Genomic DNA, 24,083 nt, shown 5'->3' with positions numbered 1-24,083 from the left:
TGGTGCCTCAGGCTAAGTCGACTCACTCCCTCATCCCGGACCGCAGAGAGCCAGCTCCTCAGGAACCCCCAGTGGGGATTTCATCCTCTTCCGAGGCCTCTCCTGATTTGGCAGAAGAGCCCCCTCGGAAGAGGAAGTGTAAGAGGAAACACATTGACTCACCTGAGTCCATCACGTCAGACACAGATTTGGATGATTCTGAGGGTTCCCCCCCGTTCCCCTTCTGAAGATGTCTCATTTGCAGACATTCTGGAGATCCTGAAACAGAGGGGAAATTGGCCAGCCCTCAACCCTTCGGAGGACGAATCTGTGTATCTTGAGGCATTCGGCTCTCGTCCTTCCACCTCCTGGGTGTCCCCCCCCTTTGACCCCCTCATGCAGGTGGTTGCTAAGAAGGCATGGACGGCTCCTGATTCAGTGGACCCCACTCCCAGGAGACTCTCCAAGTTCATAACAGCACCAGCAGACAAACAGTTCTTAACAAAAGGAGTCTCTGTGGATGCTATGGTGGTAGCTGCTGCCACTAAGAAGGAGCTAGCTGATCCTTCAGTACCTGTCCATCCACCTAACAAGGAATCTAGGTCCATGGACAGGTACGGAAGCGGATGTTCTCGTCAGCGACATTTACCATGCGTTAAGCTGAACTACCTGTGCCATTTTACTCGTCTTCAAAGGGACTTGATCAAGGAAGCGAGTGAAATGTTAAAGGACCCTACAGCTGCGGGTTTCCAAGATAAGATGAACACGCAGCTGGCTACCCTTAACTCCATAACCAACTCCTCCATGCCTTCTTTCTTACGCGGCTGATGGAGCGAGCAGAGCCGCAGGGACAGGTGTGGCCTTACGTAGGCATGCCTGGATGCGGCTATGCAATTTTGGACCCTTCAAGGCGTCTTTCACGAACTCCCGCTTGATGGATCATCCCTCTTTGGTCCTCAAGTGAAAGAAACCTTGACTAGGTGCGAGACTGATGGCAAGACCCTTTCTGCCGCCGGAGTCCGTTTTCTACTCCTTCCAGGCCTTACCCCAAAGGCCAGAAAGGTGGAAAGATGTGGTTCCGTAAACAATCTCAAGGGACTTCGCCTGACGACAGAGTCGCTTTCCCGCCAGAGGCAGAGGCGGAATAACAATGGTAGACGCCGCCCTAGGGGCAGAGGGGGTCCGCAGAACCAGGGCAATCGGGAAGCCTTCCCTGACAAGCCCTTTCAGCATCCCTGAGGTGTTGCCCGGCTGCCCATCTTCGGAGGCAGTCGGGGGAAGATTGTCACTGTACCCAGAAGCCTGGCTATCCCTGACTCAAGACAAATGGGTACAGTCCATCATTTTCGAAGGCTATTCTATCCCCTTTCTTCGCTTTCCAAATCAGTCAAAAAAATCCCTTCCAGATGTTCCACCCGCTCAAAGGGATCTAGCAGTTTTGGAGATTTCAAAACTGCTTGCAAAAAGAGCAATTCAGCCAGTTCCAGCAGACCAGCAAGGATCCGGAATCTACTCAAGGTTCTTTTAGTTCCAAAGAAAACAGGGGACTGGAGACCAATTTTGGATCTCAGTATCTTGAACAGATCAGTCAAGAAAACAAGATTTTGGATGGTCACGCTGCAATCCATCCTTCCCCTTTTGGGCAAAGGAAACTGGATGTGCTCTATAGACCTTCGGGATGCGTACTATCACATAAAAATGAACAGACGCTCCAGAAGATTCCTCCGCTTCAGGCTGGGAACCAGTCATTTTCAGTTCAGGGCCCTGCCCTTTGGTCTCACCACTGCCCCCCGGGTGTTTACCAAATGCATGGCAGTGGTAGCTTCTCACCTGAGATGACAAGGATTCCAGGTGTTTCCATATTTGGACGACTGGCTCCTCACAGCTCCCACCAAGCATCTCCTTCTGATGGCCAGAGATTACACTTTTCGCGTTTGTCAAAAGCTGGGTATTTCAATAAATTGCGAAAAGTCTGTTTTGTCGCCTTGTCGTACTATTACCTACATAGGCGCAAATCTAGATACAATAAACATGTCTGCAAGACTAACACATCAGAGAATATCAGACATTCACAGATTGGTATCACTCCTTTTCAACAACAACAGAATCAAAGCCAGGTTAGTTCTGAAGGTATTGGGAATTATGGCAGCGGCTATACCTCTGCTTCCATTAGCCAGATACCACATGCGGATCCTTCAATGGATGCTCTTTACTCAATGGTCATACCAGCAACTTCCAATGTCTCACACCATTATGATCACGCAAGTGTGCAAAAATCATCTCATGTGGTGGATGTCTTCCCCCCAGCTCTTGTCGGGAAGACCCTTTGTTCCACCTCCTCCGGTTGCTACTCTGACAACGGATGCCTCCCTGATCGGGTGGGGGGGGCATCATCAGGGCAGGACGGTCCAGGGCACATGGCAACCAAACGAATGCCACTTGCATATAAATGTTCTGGAGATGAGAGCAGTGCTTTTAGCGTTGCAAGCCCTTCAAGACTCTCTTCCCTTGGGAACGATTGCAATCCAGACAGACAATATGTCTGTAGTGTGGTACATCAACAAACAAGGCGGAACCAGATCATACCCCCTGTGTCGAGAAGCACTCAGACTGTGGCAATGGGCGATTTCTTCTCAGCGGTTTCTGATAGCAACGCACATCCCCGGGAAGTCCAATCAAATTGCGGACAAGTTGAGCAGAGCTATACTCATGCCTCACGAGTGGTCTCTGAAAGACTCTGTAGTGAGAGAAATTTTTCTCAAGTGGGGTCAGCCTTGCTGCGATCTTTTTGCTACTCCCCAAAACAGCAAGTGCAGAGAATTTTTCACTCTATTCCCTTTACCAGGCCAACCCAGCAGAGACGCTCTAGTCCAAGTTTGGCCGGCGGGACTTCTGTATGCATTTCCTCCTTTCCCACTGATCTCTCAAGTAATACAGAAAGCTATCGCTCAGAAGGCCTCATTGATCCTCATTGCTCCTTACTGGCCTCGACAAGTGTGGTTCCCCTTTCTACATCGTTTTCTCTTGGAGCGACCGTGGAATCTGGACCTAGTTCCAGATCTTTTGATCCATCAGTCGGGTCAGTTTCATCGCTCCCTCCCCTCTCTGAACCTCACTGCTTGGTTCCTCCAGTTCCAACCTTAGCCAGGCTTCCTCAATTATCTCACTCCGTTAGTGATATTTTGATAGCTTCCCATAAATCTTCCACTCGAAAGATTTATTTGAGTAAGTGGAAACGCTTCACATATTGGGCTCAAGGAAAGGACATAGATCCTTTCACTGCTTCCATCCAACTAGTCCTTGATTTTCTAGCTGAACTCTTCCATGCAGGTTCATCTCCCTCTACACTTAAAGTTCAATTGGCAGCTATTTCTAACTTTCATGTGGGTATTTCTGAATCTGCCCTAATGTCCCACAAGCTCTGCAAAGCCTTTTTGAAAGGAGTTTTTCTTCTCAGACCTCCTATAAGAAATCCTCCTTCTCCTTGGGACCTAAATTTAGTTCTTGCTTCTTTGATTCTTCCCCCTTTCGAACCTGCAGTCTCCTGTTCTTTAAAATTATTATCATGGAAAACTCTTTTTCTGGTAGTTATTACATCAGCTAGAAGAGTTTCAGAGCTTCAAGCACTCAGCTGTCGTCCTCCTTATCTTTTGTTTCATAAGGACAGAGTATCCTTACGAACTAACCCGTCCTTTTTGCCTAAAGTGGTCTCGACGTCAAATCTAAATCAAAGCATTGATCTACCGGTCTTTTTTCCAGAATACTCCAATAGGTCTGAACAAAAATTACACTGCCTGGATGTTCACCGTCAATTGAGGTACTACTTGGATAGAACTAAACAGTTCAGAAAATCTGATCAGCTGTTTGTCTCCTATGCGGAGAGCAGAAAGGGACTTTCAGTTTCAAAGGTATCATTATCCAGATGGCTAACATCTTTGATTTCCCTTGTATATGAAATTAGACATCAAAAGCTGCCTGATAAACCTAAGGCTCATTCCACCAGAGCTTTGGCTACTTCTTTAGCCTTCCAAGACAGACTGCCTATCGACACCATTTGTGCAGCGGCTACTTGGGCTACTCCTCACACTTTCATTTCTCATTATAAGTTGGATTTAGCTTCTAGGCATAGAGCTAACTTTGGTTCCACTGTTCTCAGGAGTCTGTTCCGTTAGGCCACCCGGGACAAGGTGCTAGGACGCGGTCCCATCCAGCAAGACTGAAGGCGAGATAGACAACTTAACATATAGAAGTTATGTTCTTACCATAACGTTCCATGTTAGTTGTCTTCTTCTCGCCTTCTTCTTCGCCCCACCCTCCTTCCCCTGGCCTGGACAGACCTAGAGGAGTTGTGATTGTGACCTCTCTTTCTACCACCTCTTTCTTAGACATATGCTATTATGCATATTTCCTAGTTCAGGATGTAGGTCACCCTTCTTTCTTCCTGTTGTTAGAGGTGGACTCTGTTTTACAGTTATTCTGTTACTATTATAAGCTGGGGTTAGCTTACAAACGAGATCTGAGGTAACTCTCGCCTAGCATTGTGGGATATAAGGGGAGCCTCGAGCCGGTGGAACCAACTCTCGAGCTTTTAGAGTGGCCGAGTCGGAGCCGAGGTCGGCTCCGAACCCATCCAGCAAGAAGAAGGCGAGAAGAAGACAACTAACATGGAACGTTATGGTAAGAACATAACTTCTATTTTTATTGTGTGGAAAGGAGACCGTGCTAAATTAGAAGTTTATCAACTATCTGAATCAAACCACCAGCTTCTTGCATTTCACGTCTTCCCACAGCCTCACCTTGGCAGTCTTCTTAGATATGCAGATTACTAAAGACTTTTGGACCAAGGTAAAACTGAAACAGATCTTTACAGAAAACCTAGCAGAGTAAATTTCCTGCTACATAATAAGAGTCTGCATCCCACCAGGACTAGATATAATGTTAAGTCCCACAGCTATAGGCTGGCTAGGATCACCACAAAAATGGGACCCTTCCTTAACAACCTAAATAAACTTGAAAATTATTTTTTGGTGAGGGGATATGAAAGCATATGTTAAGAAGCATGTTGGAACCTATAATTGAACTAAAAAGTACAAATGCACCAGGACTTAACAGGGCTTATAGGAGGGTGTTAAAGAAATCTATGGACAACAGATCTAAAGACAGCTGTATCTTGATTTGTACTGTTGACTATTACAGCATTGTTAATGTTATTAGAGAGAACTGGGCCATAATTACTGAAAGCTAATATTTAATAGACATCCTTGGAGAAGCTTCTTCCTTTCTCTATAGGAAAGGCAGGAACATCAGGAGTTGGGTTAAAGGTAGGCCCAGACCACAGGATACATAGTGTGGAGCCAACTATGTCTTTTGTCAGCACATACAGGATGGAGACATGTTTTTCCTGCCCTTATTTAAAGAAAATGATTAAAACCAACTTAGGAGGTGACTGTAACTCAATGCATGTGGTTTACATGGCTAGCTGCAATTACTGTGAAACATTTTATATGGGGGAAAACTCACAACAGACTTAAAAGAAGGGTTTCTGCCATCTTTCTGAAATTAGAGCGAAGTGCAATAATGCACTGGCTCTGCACCTGCAGCTGCACAAAAGGCACTCTTGCTTTAAATTTCAAGTTATTGACCATTTTGAAACTGGGAGGAGACATCCCTAATCTTTTAGAAAAACGTGAACTACTGTGGCAGCTGAAACTGAACCTTTTTAGAAAGCCCGGGCTTAATTATTGTTACTCCATACTAGATCTCAGAAAACTGCCCCACTGTTTAAGACTATTAAAAGACTGATATGGGACTGATTAATGCTGACTGATATTACTTGCTTATATTGTGTTTAAAAAGTATCAAACACTTATTAACTTCCTTTACCACTAACTTACAGTGTTATAAAGGACATATTTTAGGTGGCTTATATATACATTAATCATTTTTGATGGCTGCACATTAAATGCTACTTTTAGATTTTAAACTGAACACTTTTGTTACACTTTTTCTTTCAGGCATTAAAAGTCTGATAGTGCACACAATGTGCATGGGCGTAATCTTTTTCTTTTTTTTTTTTGTTTTGTTTTAAAGGTTGCAGTTACTCTTGAGTACACTGTTACACACACAAACTAAGTGTTTTCTTACTTAGATGCCACACTTTAACAGATTCCCATGGTCTTAGTGCTTTGTTTTTAATATTTATCACTGTATTTCCAGCTTAGCAATTATTTTTATGTTTCTTCATCCTGCTTAGGCTTTCAGTTGTATATCATTACACATGTTTATCATTTTGTTGACCGGTAAAGTCCGACTATGACGGAGCAGATTTTCAGCGGAGGCCCAGAGAGAAATGCTCCAGACACATGTCTTTGGATTGTGGGAGGAAACCGGAGTATCCAGAGGAAACTCACGCGAATGCAGGGAGAACATGCAAACTCCACACAGAAGGCACCCCAGCCGAGAATTGAACCAGAGAACCTCTTGCTGTGAGGCGACAACGTTAACCACTGCACCACTGCGCTGCCCTTTCATTCATATTATGATTTGTTTTTGACACATAAGCCTGATGAAGTATTTATTTGATACAAAAGCGATCTTTGTTAAAAGTTGTATATTTATTCTGGTTGATGTCTATTGGTATATCTTTTTGTTAGTCAGTCAGTCATTATTTAGTTTCTTAATTAATAGTTTTGATTAGTTGGTTGGCCTATACAAAGTGTCAATAAACTGGTCTTAAATTGTAATTTGTCTCTAGCGTTCTAGTTTCAATTTTAGGTAGCACAGTCTCTGATTACACTATGGTGTTAAGGAGGAAGGGGGACTTGGCTAAAATAATGATATTAATGCTTTTATTGCTCTTAACAGAACCACCCTCTGTAACTGCTTCCTTGCTCCAAACAACCCAATTATACATAAATAAATGTTTTGATGCTTTTCATTATACTCAACAAGGCCGCTTATTTGTGTATTTCAATAAAGGATATTCCATTTTAACTCAACTGTGGGCTAGCTACTATTTTCTGTTTGATTTTGTAGCATGTGTTTTACAGTTATATTTTACAGTTCAATTCTTATTAAGTGAATTAAGTGCATAACATAATTTAAGAAGTGAACATCACACCCTGCACACTGTGAAGTTTCTTCTTGGTTTGTTTTGGATCCAGTATAGGTTGCATACTGGCTTTTTCTGAGACTTCGAGGGATGCCACGGATTTATCTTTTTCCATTTTCATTCTTCCTCAACTCCCCACCTGCCAACCCACCCCCATCCTTTGCAAACTTCTGCATGAATGAGTCTTTTAGGAGACATCATTGTCCTTTATATTGAGCTGCAGATATAGTCTTTTTATATATTAACTGCATGCAATTTTTCACCTCCTTTATCTATGCATAGTATTTCCTTTCACCCAAAAATTAGCAAACAAGATCTGAGGTAACTTAGGGTTGTTGCGTTATGGGTAAGGTAGAAGCTCAAGAGTTTTTGGTTGCCATGAGCTTTAGCAACGGCCAAGTAGGATCTGAGAGACTGGATCCAAACTCCATCAGCTGAGCAAGAATGAAAATGGATAACACAGATGGAATAATATGGTAAATACATAACTTCTTTTATCCATAATTATAATAATTTTGCATATTATTGAATTACTTGTTCATTATAAAATTGTCATTAGGTCTGACTGACGTATTAATATCACCATTGCGAAGAGGAGTATATGCTGAGTAGTAGCTTTTATATTTTAACTTTTTTGTATTATTGTTTGCGAAATATATACATTTGTTTATTGGTAAGTTTGTATTCTTGGAATCTTAGAATTTTAGCTCAGGTGAAAGCTGTCAAGGCAAGGCCTCTGAAGGTGTCAGAAGATATGAAATCCCACTCAGGCTAGGGGTTAAACAGCTAGAATAAGTCCTGGTTATCTTTTTCTGCCAGAATGAAGCGTCTATCCCCCAACTCACATCACATATACCTAACACCATAGTTAACAGAATCTGTATACAATTTTCACTTGCTTCTTCTTCAACACTTAGTTTCCTGCTCCTTCCTTGCTGACCTTCTGTATTAACCATTTGGCCTTGTGCCCATGCTTATTGTGGGTAGTTCCCATCCCAGTTGTAAAATTTTCCTTGTCTCTCAGTCATCGTGGCAAGTACTGCTGTCCCCAGCAACACCGCTGTCTAATTCAAGTCTGCACTCCCCCTTAGATACTCTTGGGTCATGTTTTCAGTAGTCCTGTTATCTTTTTTGAGGTTATGGCAAGTACTGCTGGCCCCAGCAATATTGCTGTCTAATTCAACTCTGCATTCCTCCTTGGTACTCTTGGGTCATATTTTCAGCAGCTCTGTTATCTTCTTGGGTCTATCTGTGGAGGTAGCATGTTTTGTTGTATTTTAAATCCTTGTTTAGTAGTAGTGTTGGTTTGCTGAGTCTATCCTCTGTTCAGTGGTCCCTTACTCCCCTTGCTTCTGTGCATCATTATTGCTTGTTGTTTGATGAAATAGTAATGTAATTCCTGCACTATCCACTGCTGTCTGCAGGTGCTACTCTTCTGACTTGTTCCAGGGTATTGTCATCATTTCCATTTGGGGGACAGGCATAATGTTTAAGGTATTTACCTCACAGACAAGGATTCTCACCTTGGGATGTTTGACCAGGCTTAAAAAGGGCTCCTTGGGGGTCATTAGCCTAGTAATCACCTGTGAATGTATTAAACCCATTTCCTTCATCATTCCGTATTATTACATATTTCATTGTAAAGTAGGTTCAATGTAATGCAAAAATTCTACAGTGTGCTCTTGTCCTTAATTTCCTGGCACACACTGCACACCCAACACCTGCACATCTCACCCCATCTCTCTTTACCCTGTTGTCCATTCCCTACATAGTTAGCTTCACAAGCCTCTGGTTTTCTGCTGCTGAGTGACATTGGAAAAAATCGTAAAGTTTGAAATATAGTTGTTAATAAAACCAGCAAAACTGAGTTTTATCAAAGGCTGACACAACTGAGAAAGACAACATGATTACCCAAAAATGTAATACAAAATGAGGATTTTTTTTAAATTCAGTTGTGATACTATGTGGTTAACTGTTGCACTATGCAAAATATCCTCTGCAGTGTTTTAATGCATTTCTTTAATGGCACATATAAAACATAAAGCAGGGTTATTTAAAGAGAGAGCTATGCAAGGGTGCAATAACAGCCTCTGTAGTAGTAAGGAAGTGGTATATTGCCTGCATCCTGCCTATTCAGCAACATTTTGTTTTGTATGGGAGCACACAGCTGTACCTCTGCCTTCTTCTAGGCAAAATGTTATGGTAGATTCCCTTGGAATGTGTCTGGAGTGGATGCAGAACTGGATGCAATTATATGAAGCTCAGTATCCCCACAACAGTAACCATGGCACTTCATGCCAGCTTAATGACATTTCACTTTAATGCGTTCCATCATTTATGGTGATAAGCTAGAATTTGTGGATAAAGATAAAATATTGGTGTGATTTTTGACAAGAGATTTGCACTTGGGTGTATCAGGTCATATCTTTTTGACAAATCACCCTGTTTTCATTTCAGTAACATAGCTAATGACAACCTCCTTATCCCTTCTAAGGGCCTTCATGTTGTCGCCAATACCCTGGTCTCCTCTCATTTTAACTGTTGTAACTGTTTTTACTTAGCATTTTCTAACATGGGACTTGACTGGTTACAGCTGTTGCAGAACTTTGTAACCTGGTTACTCTCATGGACTTCTGCTTACCTTCACATTACTGACTTTTTGCAGGATCTGTATTAATTATCATTTGATCTGGAATCACCTTAATAGTTATGATCAAGTATTTTGCCCTACATGATTTGGGATCCTTTATATTTGTGAACTTATGGATCCATGCATCCCTGTTAGGCTTTTGTATTCCTAATTCTTGTGTCCATTGGAGGCTGCAAGAGTGCACTTGGATTCATCTGGCATATGCTTGTTTTTCCTGTCAAGAATGACACCACTAGAATTTTCTTTATCAGAGGGTGAGAGAGTCCCCAAACACTAATCTACCTATCCTGACTGGCCTGCAGTACAGTTTTTGCCTATTATTTTATCTGTTGTTTATTGGTACACTGTTAATTGAAATATTTTGGCATTTGTGTACTTAATTTTTGTTTTGTACTATGATGGCGGGTGAGCTCAGGCACCTTAATAAACTTGAACTTGACTTCTTTGGAAGCTGCTTATAATGCCCAGTATTAATATTGATTTTATCTGTTTTACAGGTTGTAGTAGCCCAGGCCTCTATTCCATTCCCTATGAAGTATTCAAGCACCCTTCCAGATGTCTTGAGTATTCACCCGGATGCTACACTGTGGCAAACCCTGTCTCCATGTGCAGAATTTAAAGATCTCCGGTGCTTTGCACAGTCTGTAGTACTGAGAGGAATTAATAGACCAAACCAAGTAAGGTGAGAAAACAGTAGAGACAGGAATTTCCTCCTCTTTTTATCAGTTAAAATGCAAGTATTATTTTCTTTGCTGTGGTTGTTTGTTTAATACGTCAGTCAGATGCCCAGACCTTTTCCCAGAGTTTTTGAGTAGAGATAAGCAGATACAGTAAGACAAATTGATTGTGAAAATATTGCATCATTACAAGGTACAAGAAATATGGTTGGAATGTAGTTAGCATTTTGACATGGGAGTATTGAAAGCATGGGAGCATTGAAAGGAAATGACTAGATCATTTTAATTTGTCTAAATGTAATTAGTGAGTATTTTCCTGTGCGAGTTTGTATGTAAGGATTACTAAAACTTAACCAAAACAAAAAGTGTGCCAAAGTGTAAGAACATAACTAGAACCAAAAAAAACAAAGAAATCCATGTCAGCCCAGACTCCAAGTTAAGAAAATAGATCCAAGTTTATTAAAACAATACTAAAATTCCAAAGTTAAGCGCTTTCATCCTTAACTGGACTTCATCATAACATAGGTAACCAGTGGTCAATGAGCTCCATATATAGTAAACATTTAAGTAATTGAACAGTTAGCTAGTCAATTAATTAGTTAACCTAAACACCATTTAAAGAAGCTCTGAAAATTTCCTTAAAGCAACATTTGGAAATAAAACTACTCATGAGTTAAATAAATATAACATCATGTTGAACAGGCTAAAAAAAATGTGTACTTTGAAAATACCTCCTGTACTAGTGACAAAAATTAAAAATAGCAAATATTTTCAAACATTATCAAAAATTGTCAAAGAATAAAAATTAAGAACATACATATGGTAGGGTTCATAATTTAGCTGCTCTCATTCTCGACATGCTTATGGATGACTCTCATTACATGGTTTGTTTGTCTTTTTGGCTTTTCCCGGTTAGGGGTCACCACAGTGGAACTCCGGTCCGCTAATGACTGGCAGTAGATTTTTATGGTGCCGAGTTGCCAGCCCGATGCCCAACCTTCAACGAAGGCACACCCATTCACACATGTCTTTCGGAGGCCACTCGACTGTGTGGAGGACATGCAGACTCCACACAGAAGACATTCCAGCCGGAATCGAACAGGAGAACCTCTTGCTGTGAGGCAACAACGCTACCACTGTACCACTGCGGATTACACTCTCGTTACATGGTAGTTTCTAGAAATGGAATCAGTATTGCACACAAAAATATTGACCTGTTCCTGGAAGATACTCTTCTACAAGGTACTATTACCTCTGAGACTTATGATTTTTTATACAAGAGCCCTTATATACCCACATTGTTTGGGATCCCGAAGGTAGACAAGGATGTTTTGGACCCACCTTATAGGCTGAATGTGGTGGTCTAGGGTTCCAAGACTTACCCCTTGGAAGTACATGTAAATAGGCAATTGAAAATGTTACTGAATTCTCACCCTAACATCTTAAGAGATTCTTGGGATCTTTTAGTTAAGCTCAACAATGACCTCTTCAAAGACTGTACCAGTTTTCTTACAGTCAATGTGGTGGACCTTTTTTCAAGTATTCCCCATGTTATGGGGCTCGACTGGTTTGAGGAACTTCTTTTGGAACATCATTCCCTTGAACATTCGGCGGTAGTTCTCCTGGTACATTTGATGGAAATGGTGTTGAAAAACAACTTTTTTTTCTTCATGGAGGAATATTACAAACAAGTGAGTGGGGTAGCAATTGGAGTGGCCTGTGCCCCCATTTTTGCCAACATTGTCATGTTGGCTCGGGAGAAAAATTTTTTACTCAATTCAGACTGGAGACACCATTGGTCATTTTATGCTAGGTACCTGGATGACACGTTTTTCATTTGGAAGACAGACCTTATAGAGAGAGATCCATTTCTGGAATACATAACCAACACCACTTATTTTTTTTTTTTGAGGTTCATGTATAACTATGGTCAGCAAAATTTACACTATTAGTATGTTGAGCTTTCAGTTGACCAAGGGATGCTGGTGTCTGGGATTTTTAGGAGAGAGACATTTTCCAATAGTTGTTTGTATTAAACAAGCAACCATCCATTACATTGTAAGAAAAATGTGGTAAAGGGGCAGCATATTATGGCGGCCAGGATGGTTTTCGAATGGGAAACTCTTCGAGAGCAAACTTGACAGAATTATGTCTTATGTTCTTGGACTTAGGGTACCCACTGGACCTCCTGAAGGCTTTAAGGACTCAAGTAGAGGAGAATAGGGACACGAGATTTGATTGTATCCTAGGCAGACCCAACCAATTGAATACTATGACTACAATAACAAGTTCCACCGAGAGATGACTATTAATTTCGATAACCTAACAAGCAGGGTGAAGCAAATAATTAATCTTAATTGGGCCATACTGAAAACTGATGAACTATGCAGGCATTTGGGTAATATGCTTACTTTATATGCAAGGTCCATCCCAATATTAAAGGAGGTTAGAGAGAGGTACACGAGTTGAAGTTAGGTACCACTAAATGCGGAGGTTGTAATTATTGCTGATTTAATGTGTATTATAAGGAAATTATTCTGTGTGATATAGGTAGAACAAAAATTGATTTTAGAAACGGTGACTGTAACTCAGCTGGTCTGGTATACATGGCATTGTGCAACCACTGTCTTTCATTTTATGTAGGAAAGACGGAAAGGAAATTACCAAGAAGGATTTATGAACATTTAAACAATGTGAGAAAAGCTAACTAGAACAGTGCCTTATACAGACACTCAACGACTTGTATGGGTTACAAGAAGTTTATTTTTGGGATACTGGAAATCGTCCCATGGGATGCCAGAGGGCGGGCATGGGAAAATAAATTGGAATATAAGGAGCTCTTCTAACAGCTCAGGTTGGACGCTACCCAAAACCCAGGTTTGAATGATTATATTTTTATTAATTCAGTGTTAAGAATGAGAGCAGCTAAATTATGAAGCCTACCATACTTATGTTCTTAATTTTTATTCTTTGACAATTTTTGATAATGTTTGAAAATATTTGTTGTTTTTAATTTTTGTCACTGGTATAGGAGGTATTTTCAAAGTATACATTTTTTAAGCCTGTTCAACATCATGCTTTATTTATTTAACTCATGGGTAGTTTTATTTCCAAATGTTGCTTTAATGAAATTTTCAGTGCTTCTTTAAATGGTGTTTAGGTTAACTAATTAATTGACTTGCTAATTGTTCAATTACTTGAATGTTTACTATATATGGAGCTGGTTACCTATGTTTTGATGAAGTCCACTTTAGGACGAAAGTGCTTAACTTTGGAATTTTAGTATTGTTTTAATAAACTTGGATCCGTTTTCTTAACTTGGAGTCTGGGCTGGCATGGATCTCTTTGGTTTTTTGATTACTAAAACTTGTGTGTCTTCACAAATTCCTAACTGACAGAACCACTTATAACTGCAGAAGATGACAACCACTATTTACCTGATAATGTCATAGTACTTCCCTTGAAAGCATTCTGTTCCTCTAACTTAGCCATTTTTAACAGTCATAATTTATTCTTGAATTGTATAATACAAAACAGACTAGAACTGAATAACACCCCTGCATGGGAACAAACATCACCTAAATATTTGAAATAGTATCACATAGCATTACAAATTCTGTAAAAAAAAAATAAATAAATAAATAAAAAGTCTAGTTTACAGAATAAATGTCCAAGATAATGTAAAGAAAACTTGAGAAGGAATTGTTTACTGATGCCGAGTAGTTTTGCAAATTTTTTTTTTTTTTTTTATTTTACATTTGTTAACCGGGCTAGTCCAACTGGATACATGTCCATTTTCAGTGGATACTACTTAACATGTTAAAAAATATACAGAATTATGTCATAAAAAGAAAACATTTTCTTTAAATTTCTTCCAGGATGTATAGACACAAGAGTACAATATGAGACTTAGCAGGAAAATAAGATTAGATGTTTTACTTAGTTACAGTATTACTCCATTATTGAGAAGCAAAATTAGATTTATGTCTAATAATAGAGGGAGAGATAGGAATACTTAAGAAGTGGAAGTTGTGGTATACTAGAGTTAGGAGAAGAAGGAGAGGGAGGTCAGTAGAAAGGAAGGAGGGAAAAAAAGAAAGAAGTTAGCCAGGGTTATAGCAAGAGCATAGCCAGTGGTTGGTTAGGAAGATTTTGAGTTTATTTTTGAATAGTGGAACTGAGGTCAGGGATGTGATGTCTGATGGTAGTTGATTCCAAATTTTGCCAATTGAGTTGGAAAATGTGGAGTCACCTGCTATGTTATTTGATAGAGAAGTTTGAATCAGTATTTTGTTAGAGGGCGAAGGTTCTTCAAATTGGTATAGGGTTTTATAAGGGTGAGAGCATTGGTGTGTTTTCAAGGTGATGAAGGGCTTTGTGGGCAATTGTAAGTTGATAGTATTGTATTAGGTGGGGTAGTTCCAGCAACCTAGTTTTGTGAGATTCAAGCAATGGTGAGTCCTATATGGAGAGGCTGTAGCAAATCTGGCAATGTTGTTGTATGATGTGGCTAGTTTATTGAGATTATACTTAGAAAGATTAGTGTATATGGGGGAAGCATATAATAGGGTAGAGATTAAGTGGGTTCTGGCTATGTTAGATCTGGCTTCAGGAGTTAAGCAGGATTTGATTCTGTAGAGAGAACCTAGTTTTCTGTTAGTTTTTATTGTTGAGTTAATATGAAAGTCAAATTTTAGTTGGTTGTCAATAGTAATACCCAAAAGTTTGGTTGTTTGGTCTGGAGTGATGAGGGTGCCATTATTGGATGTGAGTGTGAAATCCATTGAGGGAGACAGGTGTGTGGGTGGAAAGATGAGAAGTTTGGTTTTCTTGGGGTTAAGGAGGAGACAATGATTAGCAAACCATTGCTCTATGGTGGTGAAGGTTTTTTGTGTGAGGGAGTGAAGTTCAGTCTGAGTTGAGGCAGAGCAAATGATGGTAGTGCCATCTGCATATTGAATACAGGTAGATAGAGGTGTAGATAGATGAAGGTCATTTATAAAAATGGAAAACAGAAGAGGACCTAAGATGGAGCCCTGAGGGACTCCTATAGAGGTGGGGAGAAGATCAGAGATGGTTGTCCCAGAGAACTGCCTGTTTAGATAGGATGTGAACCAGCTTAATGCAAGATTGTCCAGAGAGAGGGATTTTAAAGCGATGTAAGAGGAGTTGGTGATTAACCATGTCAAAGGCTTTTGACAGGTCAACAAAGAATGCTGAAGATGGAGTATTATTGTTTTTTGTTTATAGAGTCTATGAAGGATAGTAAGGCTGTGGTAGTACTGTGGCATGGTGCCATGTTGGCAGTTAGCTAGGAGATTGAAGTTTAGTAGGTGGTTAAGCAACTGTTTGTGGATGCATTTCTCCATTATTTTTGCAAGGGGGATAGTAAAGCTGGGGGAGGAAGTTAGAATACTCTGTAGAGTCACCTCCTTTAAAAAGGGGATAATATGTGAGATTTTCCATACTGAGGGATAGTACTTTCTTTTAAGGTCCTATTAATCAATACAGAGATGGGGTAGGCTATAGCTTTTTGCTAGTTGGGAGGTATTCTGGCTGGTAATTTGTCAGCAGGGGGGGGGTTGTTTTTTTTTTTGAAGTAAAGGACAATATGTAAGAGGTGGGTATAGGTTTAAGATGAAATGGGGGGGTGGAGCTAGGGGTTAGTATTTTGGAGGTATCAGGGTTTTGTTGGTTAGCTAGTTTTAATATAGCTGAAGTAAAGAAGGTATTAAAGGCATTAGCTGTTTGTAAAGGTGAGTCAGGGTTAGAGCCTAGTGGATAGCTTTGGCAGGGATAGCAGTGTGTTAATAGCGGACCAAAATTTATGTGGTTGGTGAAGGGAAGATTGTTGTAGTTGAGTATAGAAGTTTCTTTTATCTTTTAGGATGGCTTGTTTTGTCGTATTTCTTTTTTGATCAGTTATGTTTTTAGTGGTTCGCCATTTAGTCCAGGCTTTATTTCTATGAAGTATTAGTTGTCTGGTTGTGTTTGAGAGCCATTTGGCTGTCTTAGCTTTCATTAAGTATTGAGCCAAGGGGCATGGTGTTCAAGGATGTTGAGAAAAGTATTATTGAAATGGTTTACAGCATCGTCTATAGGGAGAGCTTTAAGAGGTGACCAGTTAACTTGCATAAGTTCATTCTGAAACAGATTGGGGTCAAAATGTTTTTTACTACGGGAGAATCGAACTTGGGTTGGGATAGAAAAACTAGTTTTATGCCTGTTAATATAGGTTAGGAGTGGTCATCTGGGAGGGTTCCTGTTGTATATTTTTCCTGGGGACTATTTGTTAAGATCCAGTCAAGTATGGTTTCTTTATTATTACATTTGTTTGTTCTTGTTGGGGAGGTTATGTTTTGTGTGAAGCCATGGAGGTTAATAAGGTTAGATGGATTAGCATGATTACATAAGTTCCAGTCAATATTAAAGTCTCCTAGGATTATAGTTTCCTGTAGGAGGTTAAGTGAAAGCCAGTTTAGTAGGTCTTCTAATATGGGAAGATTTTTGCCAGGGGGAATATAGGTACAGATAATATTAATAGTTTTGTGAGGGTTGAGTTGAAGTTTTGAAATAATAATTTCAACATTAGTGTCAGTTGGGAGGGTATGATTTGTTTTACTTATTTGCAATCCGGCTTTATAAAATATAGCACCACCTTTTTGTTTAGTCTTGTCTGATCATATTGTAGCTAGGGGGGACTATTTCATTATCTTTTATTGAAGGTTTGAGCCATGTTTCAGTTAGACAGAGAATGTCAAACTGTTGGACATCTAGAAGAGCATGGATTAGTGGAAATTTATTACAAATGCTACGTATATTTAGATGGGCAATAGAGAGTGATTTTGGGGGTTTGATTGTTACTGTTGGCTTTGTATTAACTGGTTGTGTGTTAGTTAATAGTGAGGATGGGACAGGGCCAGGGTTGGGGTGTATGTCTCCATCTATCAATGAGCAAATTAATAAAAGGTTATAAAATTGAGGGGGTTTGCAGTAGTAAATATCATGTTTTTTATGGCTATGAATAAAGTATTTAGTGTGAGAGAGACGGTGATATTTAGGTTGGAGATATGAGGTTTTGTAGATGGCACTGAGATAGTTTGTGGATGTAGTAGGGTGAGTAGATATTGTGTGGTATGGTAAGAGATGAGGGTAAGGGATGTTCATAGGAGGTTGAGAGATAGGTAGAGGTGAGAGTAGTTAGAAGAGTTAGTAGTAGTAGAGGGTAGTAATGGTTAGGCATGTTAATTAGATTTAGAGTGAGTGGCTTGATAAGAAATGGTTTAAAGAGTAAAGAGGAAGGGGGAGGGAGGAAAGTATTATGGATGGGGCAGGGACAGGATCTCGGGGGAGGAGAGTATTATGGATAGGGTGGGGACAGGAAGTGGTTGTGACTGGTTCTGGAGAAGGGAGGGGTGTGTCTATGTGGGGATAAATGTAGAGGTTGCAGGGGTGGGTGGGATTTGGGGGCAGGGAACAGAGTTGTAGATGTACAGAGAAGACAATCAGTAAGGTGGAGACACAAGCAGGTAACCTTGTAGCAGGTATTTAGAATGTAATAAATGTAAGGTGAGGTGAAGTTTGAAGCAGAAAAGTAAAATAGAAGGGAGATATGGCAGGGGCCAGAGAGAAAGAAAAGAGCAGTTAAGAGCTAGGAGATCCAGGTACAAGACAAAGGTACTGAAGAGTAAAGAAGTAAGCAATTAGGCAGTAAACCAGGTCATAGAAGGATGCCACCTAGTGGAAGGCAGGTGTAAATTAGGGTTTTGCAGGTAAGAAAGGGGTAAATGGGGAGAAATAGTAAGGGAAAAGAAGTGTCAGGGGAAAAAGATAGGATGTTTACACTGGTGACTATGGGGTATAATAGATAAAGGTCTGGAGAAGTATAGGGTTAAGAACTAGGGCTGTTGGCTGCTGGCAGTCCTGGGCAGGTAGCTAGAGTAAGATACTCAGGTCAGAGGATTTGTATTTAAACATGTATAAATAACATACTTTTACAGTCTCTTTTGTATGAAACCACTGAAGATAACAGGGTTGGGGCTTAGTTGACACAAATGCTGGTCTTCCCAGAGGGCAGAGTCACTTGTGTAGGTGATTGCAGGGTCCAGGTAGTCAACTAGTAGAAATAGCAGGGAGAGAGAGGAAGATAGAAGGCAAAAATGGAGAAAAATATTAGAGTGCAATTATAAATTTCTAACAGCTTTATAACAACCAGGTGAGCATTAAACACGTTTGTACTTATAGTAACATTCTCATCTAGAAAAGCAGATACTAAATATACATATTAAATTATAAGAACACCAGTGTGAAAGGTTGTTGCAGTCAAAATGCCATTTAAAGGATATGATAGTTAGAAACAGATAATACACTACTGTAGAATTAAGACCATAGTAATTTAGCTTGCACTAGAAAAATAGAAACTAACTAAATTCTAAATTATAACAACTACAGTAAGCCAGGATATTGATATCAAATTAACATTGATAAAATACGATATATAATGCGCTACTACAGAAGTACAGACTAAAATAAAAGGTTTCAATGGGTGGACAGATAGTGAGGGGTTGCTTAAGTGAAATCGTTCCACAGTCAAAGTTATTTACATGCCAGTGGAAGCAGTCGCTTGAAAGAAACTTGGCTAATGTTAAGAGTTAGCAAACGTTTCATAGTTACAGGCTAGAAAATGCGACTATGTCTTCATAACTCTTGGAACAAAATAGTTTAAATTTAACAAGAATTACTATGTGTGCACCACACTTGTATCGATCCGATCAAGGTTGATACAGGACAAGCACAAAGCTGTTATGTTATCGCTGATATCAGATAAGGTTTTTAAATTATTTAAAACTCTATCTTGGGAAATTAGAATAACATAAGGTGTTCAATAGTGAGGTTTCTGGGCTTAATAGCAAGCAAAGGCGCTATGATTCAGAGGCCATGTGAGAAATAGCTGCTCAGTCAAGCTTACATTCATGTATTGTGACACCAGGTACCCACAATTACATTCCCGACAAAACAAGTCAATTGGGGTAGAAAACAGTAGTTAAAACAAGGCTAAAGAGGGATAGCGCTAAGAACTGGCCAGGTATACGGTAACACACTGTAATCCTCATTCAATGTTATCACTTATAGACTGGTGCTAATAAGCTCTGAAGGGACAGTTGTTATGGTGAGCCAATATTTAATATGGGAGTAGTACTAGGAAATGCCCAACCAGTTGGTCTGCACTATAATCTCTCTAGCATGCATTCATTTTAGAGAGTAAGAAGGACGTCTCCTAAGCCAAACTGATTTAATCTATTGCGCAGCAAATAAGCCTTCCCTCAGTACAAGTAAAAATCACTCTTCATAAACGACCACAAATGAAGCATGTTAACATCAGTCTCGGGTACAAGGGATGACAGGAGGCAAATTGGAGGGATGTGATGAATCAGTATCTTGGCATGAACACACACATAAAGAAGCAGGACCAAGTCCATGTAAGGCTTGGCTATTCCAAGCAATAAACTTTATGTCTGACCAAATGTGCCACTTTGGTGGTGTAGAGGGGTAAAGCCCTAATTATGACCCAGTTGACTTGAGTTTAATTAGTGGCTTGGATGACTGACAGAGTAGCAGGGAGAGATAGTCCTAGGAAGGAGGATGGTACTTGGGAGACTTTTGGTGACAGTCCCTCTGGAGGAGGCCTGAACTTCACTAAAAGGGGTGTGGTCAGTGGGTGGGAAGTGGGCCTGGCAGAGCTGCCACTTAGGTGGGGTGTGATACTCTACTAACACTCATTATATGCACACCCAAGACCAAACCACGTTACCACAACAGGGCGGGGGAAATGGGCAGATCATTCTAAACCCCCCCCTCCTCCCCCAGATGGATGGTCAGACATGCAGAGCCCCGTTGCCTTGGATCTGTGATTTTCCCCAGCAATAATGGAGTAAGTCTGGGGGTGTGGGGGGCATGGAGTTAGCCTAGACTCGTCTTGAATGGGGCATGAGGGCGAGGCTGGTAGCAGTGACAGAAAAGTGGTGCAAAAAGCATATGTGACCAAATGTGTGGTCCCTTCTTTGCAAGGTGTAAAAATGTTAGTGAATATTTATAAGAAAAAGAAAAAGTTTTATAAAAGAATGGTATTTCTGCAGTGATGCATCTTATTTTCTAGGTCTGCTTCACATTATAGAATTTAACCTAAGCAGAGATGACATATTAGAACATTGCTGACTAAAGATACTTAACATTGAGATATACCCACATAATATCTGTACCATTCACAATTAGCATTTACAATTTTACACTAAGATGTCTAGATAAATGAAGACCAGATTGGTTGCTCATATCTGTGTGACTAGAAGAGGTGAACTAAATCCACTGCAATGTTGTAATTACAAATAGTGCATGTAGGTGAGTCAGCTTTAGCCAGTATAGCCAGTTTTTGAGGAGTCATGTATGCATTGTGTAGTGGCATAACTTGCAGAGTAACACATTTAGAGAAAGGCAGTGTACTATAAACATTAGACCAAACTGACTCCCTGTCATTCTAAATGTTTGCCTCCTTTAAGAGTGAGGACCACTGAAAATGGGGTCTGTCCCATTTGGACTTTCCTGGTAGACAAATGTTAAATAAATAAGTGCATCTCAGAGAAGTTGTTTACTCCGGAGTGAAATTTACAGGAGAGAGAGTTTCTTTCTGGGAATCTCAAGAGATGAAATCAGTTTTACTTGTATTTAATCCAGTAAGCAGAAAGAACTTTGCTGTAGCAGTTCTAATCAATTAAGCTGTGGAGTGGCACTGGGTTTGAAATGCCAAACATGAAAAAGATTTATTAAAACAGCTATTGTATCAGTCTGTAGGTTATAGAAGTTTATATTTTAACACAAGAAAATCACAAAGCTTTAACATTGTTACTGGAATTGTCCTCAGTGGGCTAAAACATCATAAATTTGGTTTACTATGATAAGATCAATCGGATTCCGTCGAATGATGGAATCACCGACCCACTTCTGTGAAAGTGACAATGTCAAATTCCGACATTGTCGAAATACATCTTGACTTTGACCTCAGAATGGACTTTAACATGGGTCAAGATGGGGGTGAGATTTGTACTTTGACAATGTTGGGTTCGACATTGTCGCTCTTAGGCCCGCGGATTTCAATACAGTGGATTTGACGGAAGCCGGATCAACTTTACTATAGTAAACCCATAAATTCTTTACGAAGATACAAGTACATTTACACTTTGAGGAATATTCAGTTATATTCAAAATCATTGCTGTTCTGCTTGTTTAGTGTAGACAGTGCAGTGCATGCTTGCCATCATGACCCACTTGACTCTACAACTGGCTTTATGGTTGGTTATAGACACTCACTATGGACTACAGTTTACATTCACTTTTTAAGTTCCGTTTCACTGACATCCATTTAATCTTCCTTCCAGATTATAAACTGATCTTTCTCCACTACTTCTGGCTTTAAGACTCTTAAACAAAATTGATTTTTCAGTCCTTTTGTCTAATACTGAGTGCCTGTTAATTGTAAGCTAGTCTTTGCTGCGTGCTACACACACCTCTATCTTTCAACTCGTCAACACATATAAACATCACTCTGCTTTTTTTAGTTTGAAGGCATTCATATAGATGCAGAAGTGATAGTTATCTACCTTCCTTTTTTTTCTGTCTTTTTCCATTAGGGATTGTTGACAGCCTGTTTTTAGTGGAGTTTTGAGAGAAAAGCTGTAGAAAATCACAGCTCAATGTAAATTATTTTCAATACTTTAGTGAATTATCATTTAAGACATAGGCAAACATACATTTTACACTACGTTTTTTGTATAATTATCATCAATCCAACATTACATAAATTGCTGAATTCCTGCCCTCCCTTAAACTTCCATTCTCCTCTAAAACATTGTTCTGCATCTGTTGTTCTCACAATTTCCATTTTTTTTCTGTGTAATTTACTCTCACCTATTCTAAAGATCCTACTTCCAGTTCTTTTATCTCTGTTACAATATTCAGTAGTTCAAATACAATTGATTTAGACTTTGATTTCCATTTTCTAGTATTTTTTTTTACCTCTAACTGAATTCAACTTAATAAGGCCTTATTATGTCTAAGCAGTTCAGATCTTTTATTCCAGCTCAAAACGTCACTTCCATAGTTACACACATTTACTCATGCAATATGTCTTGCAGAGTACTCTACAGGGAATTTTTAAAGTCTGACAACTCATTACTTTCCCAAATATTCCTAGTTACCTATTTCTTCTTCTTCACATCTCACATTTGTCATCTACCTGAGAAAAAATATTTGGAGTATGCTTAGCTTATAAAAATACATATGCAAACACTTCCCAACAAAAATCCTAAATCTTCTAGATTTTGTTGTATATTTGCTCTTCCATTGTTTTCTTGTGAATTGCTTATCCAATCTGTCTTCCCAATCTTTTCTAAACTCTTCTGATTGATTCCTATAGTTATTGTGCAATATTTTATATGCCCTACAAATTATCCATTTTTAAAAGCGGTTCTATTTTAAATTCAGCTAAAAACTCTACCACAGGAGGTCTTTCACTTTGATATCAGTCCAGGACAGAGAAGACCGTCTCTAGCCTACGGTCTAAATGTCTTGGCATCTTCTCATTCGACAATTCAGTACCTTTGTTCCTTTGCCAGTTTTCTCCAGTAAATTCTAGCCCCCTCTTGCCTATTCTCTATACCCCTTATTAGACTCATACTTATTGGCAAAATCACTTTTCTCCATATTTGTGTTTACTTAGTTATTAAAATACTTTCTGCTGCTTTATGAATTAAAAAAAATCCCACTGTCTCCCTATTTTTTGAGTTTTCCCCCTGCTTCATCATCATCCCTTTCCACTGTGCATTACAGCTTTCTTTTTTGTGTCATGTATATGAACTTTAACTTTATAGCTCTAAAATATCCCTTCAAATCAGGTAATCATAAACCAACTTGTTCTGTTGAAAGAATTTGCTTATCCCACTTGAACCTTTCCCCTCCCATATAAAATCATTCACTTCTTTATTAATTACTGTCCACAACTTCTCCTCTGGTTGATAAAATTATGCCTGAATTGTATGTAAAATTTAAGGGATTAATAACATTTTGACTGTGCTTATATCTTGCTATCCATATCCATAAAGAAGAGCTTCCAGTTTCTTAGTCTTTGTGTTATCTTTTGTTTAGTCTCTTGCCATACATCTTTAGCTGCCATAACAGAATCTTTTTTAATCCATGCACTTAAGTACTTCATTTTATCATGCCTCAATAAATATGAGCACTGCTGAACCAGTTTGTGTGTGGGTACATAGTTTACAGCTATAGCCTGTGTTTTTATCTTCATTAAGTTTATGTCCTGAAAAGACGTGATTTGTCTCAGAATGTCCCACAACACTGAGATGTCTTTTTCTGGTTTTATCAAGTACAAAATATCATCTGTAAATAAAGCCAACTTTTCTTGATTACCATACTGATTATATTGTTGAATTTCTGAGTCCTTAATATTCTTTGCCAGTGCCTCTAAGTATAATGCATATAACAAGGGGGGAAGGAGGACACTCCTGCCCAGTTCCACTTTTTAGACACACATTATCAGAGGGAAACCCTCACACTTTTTAATTTTTACCCACATATATCCTCCTAATTAACTTAATTATTG

General features: G+C 39.5%; 1 protein-coding gene across 1 annotated transcript in view; it reads left to right on the top strand.

Moving 5' to 3' along the window:
• Positions 1-24,083, top strand: part of MSTO1 (misato mitochondrial distribution and morphology regulator 1) — a gene marked incomplete in the record, with an annotated part of 1,162,028 nt that overhangs the window by 965,199 nt on the left and 172,746 nt on the right. Inside the window, 1 exon segment of the mRNA XM_044080162.1 lies at positions 10,238-10,422. Coding sequence (XP_043936097.1) covers positions 10,238-10,422 — 185 coding nt within the window.

This window comes from Protopterus annectens, chromosome 8.part0 (genome assembly GCF_019279795.1).
Source record: "Protopterus annectens isolate FY-2018-M chromosome 8.part0, PAN1.0, whole genome shotgun sequence".
In the NCBI taxonomy this organism is placed as follows: Eukaryota; Metazoa; Chordata; order Ceratodontiformes; family Protopteridae; genus Protopterus; species Protopterus annectens.
This window is presented reverse-complemented; position numbering and strand designations above follow the sequence as displayed.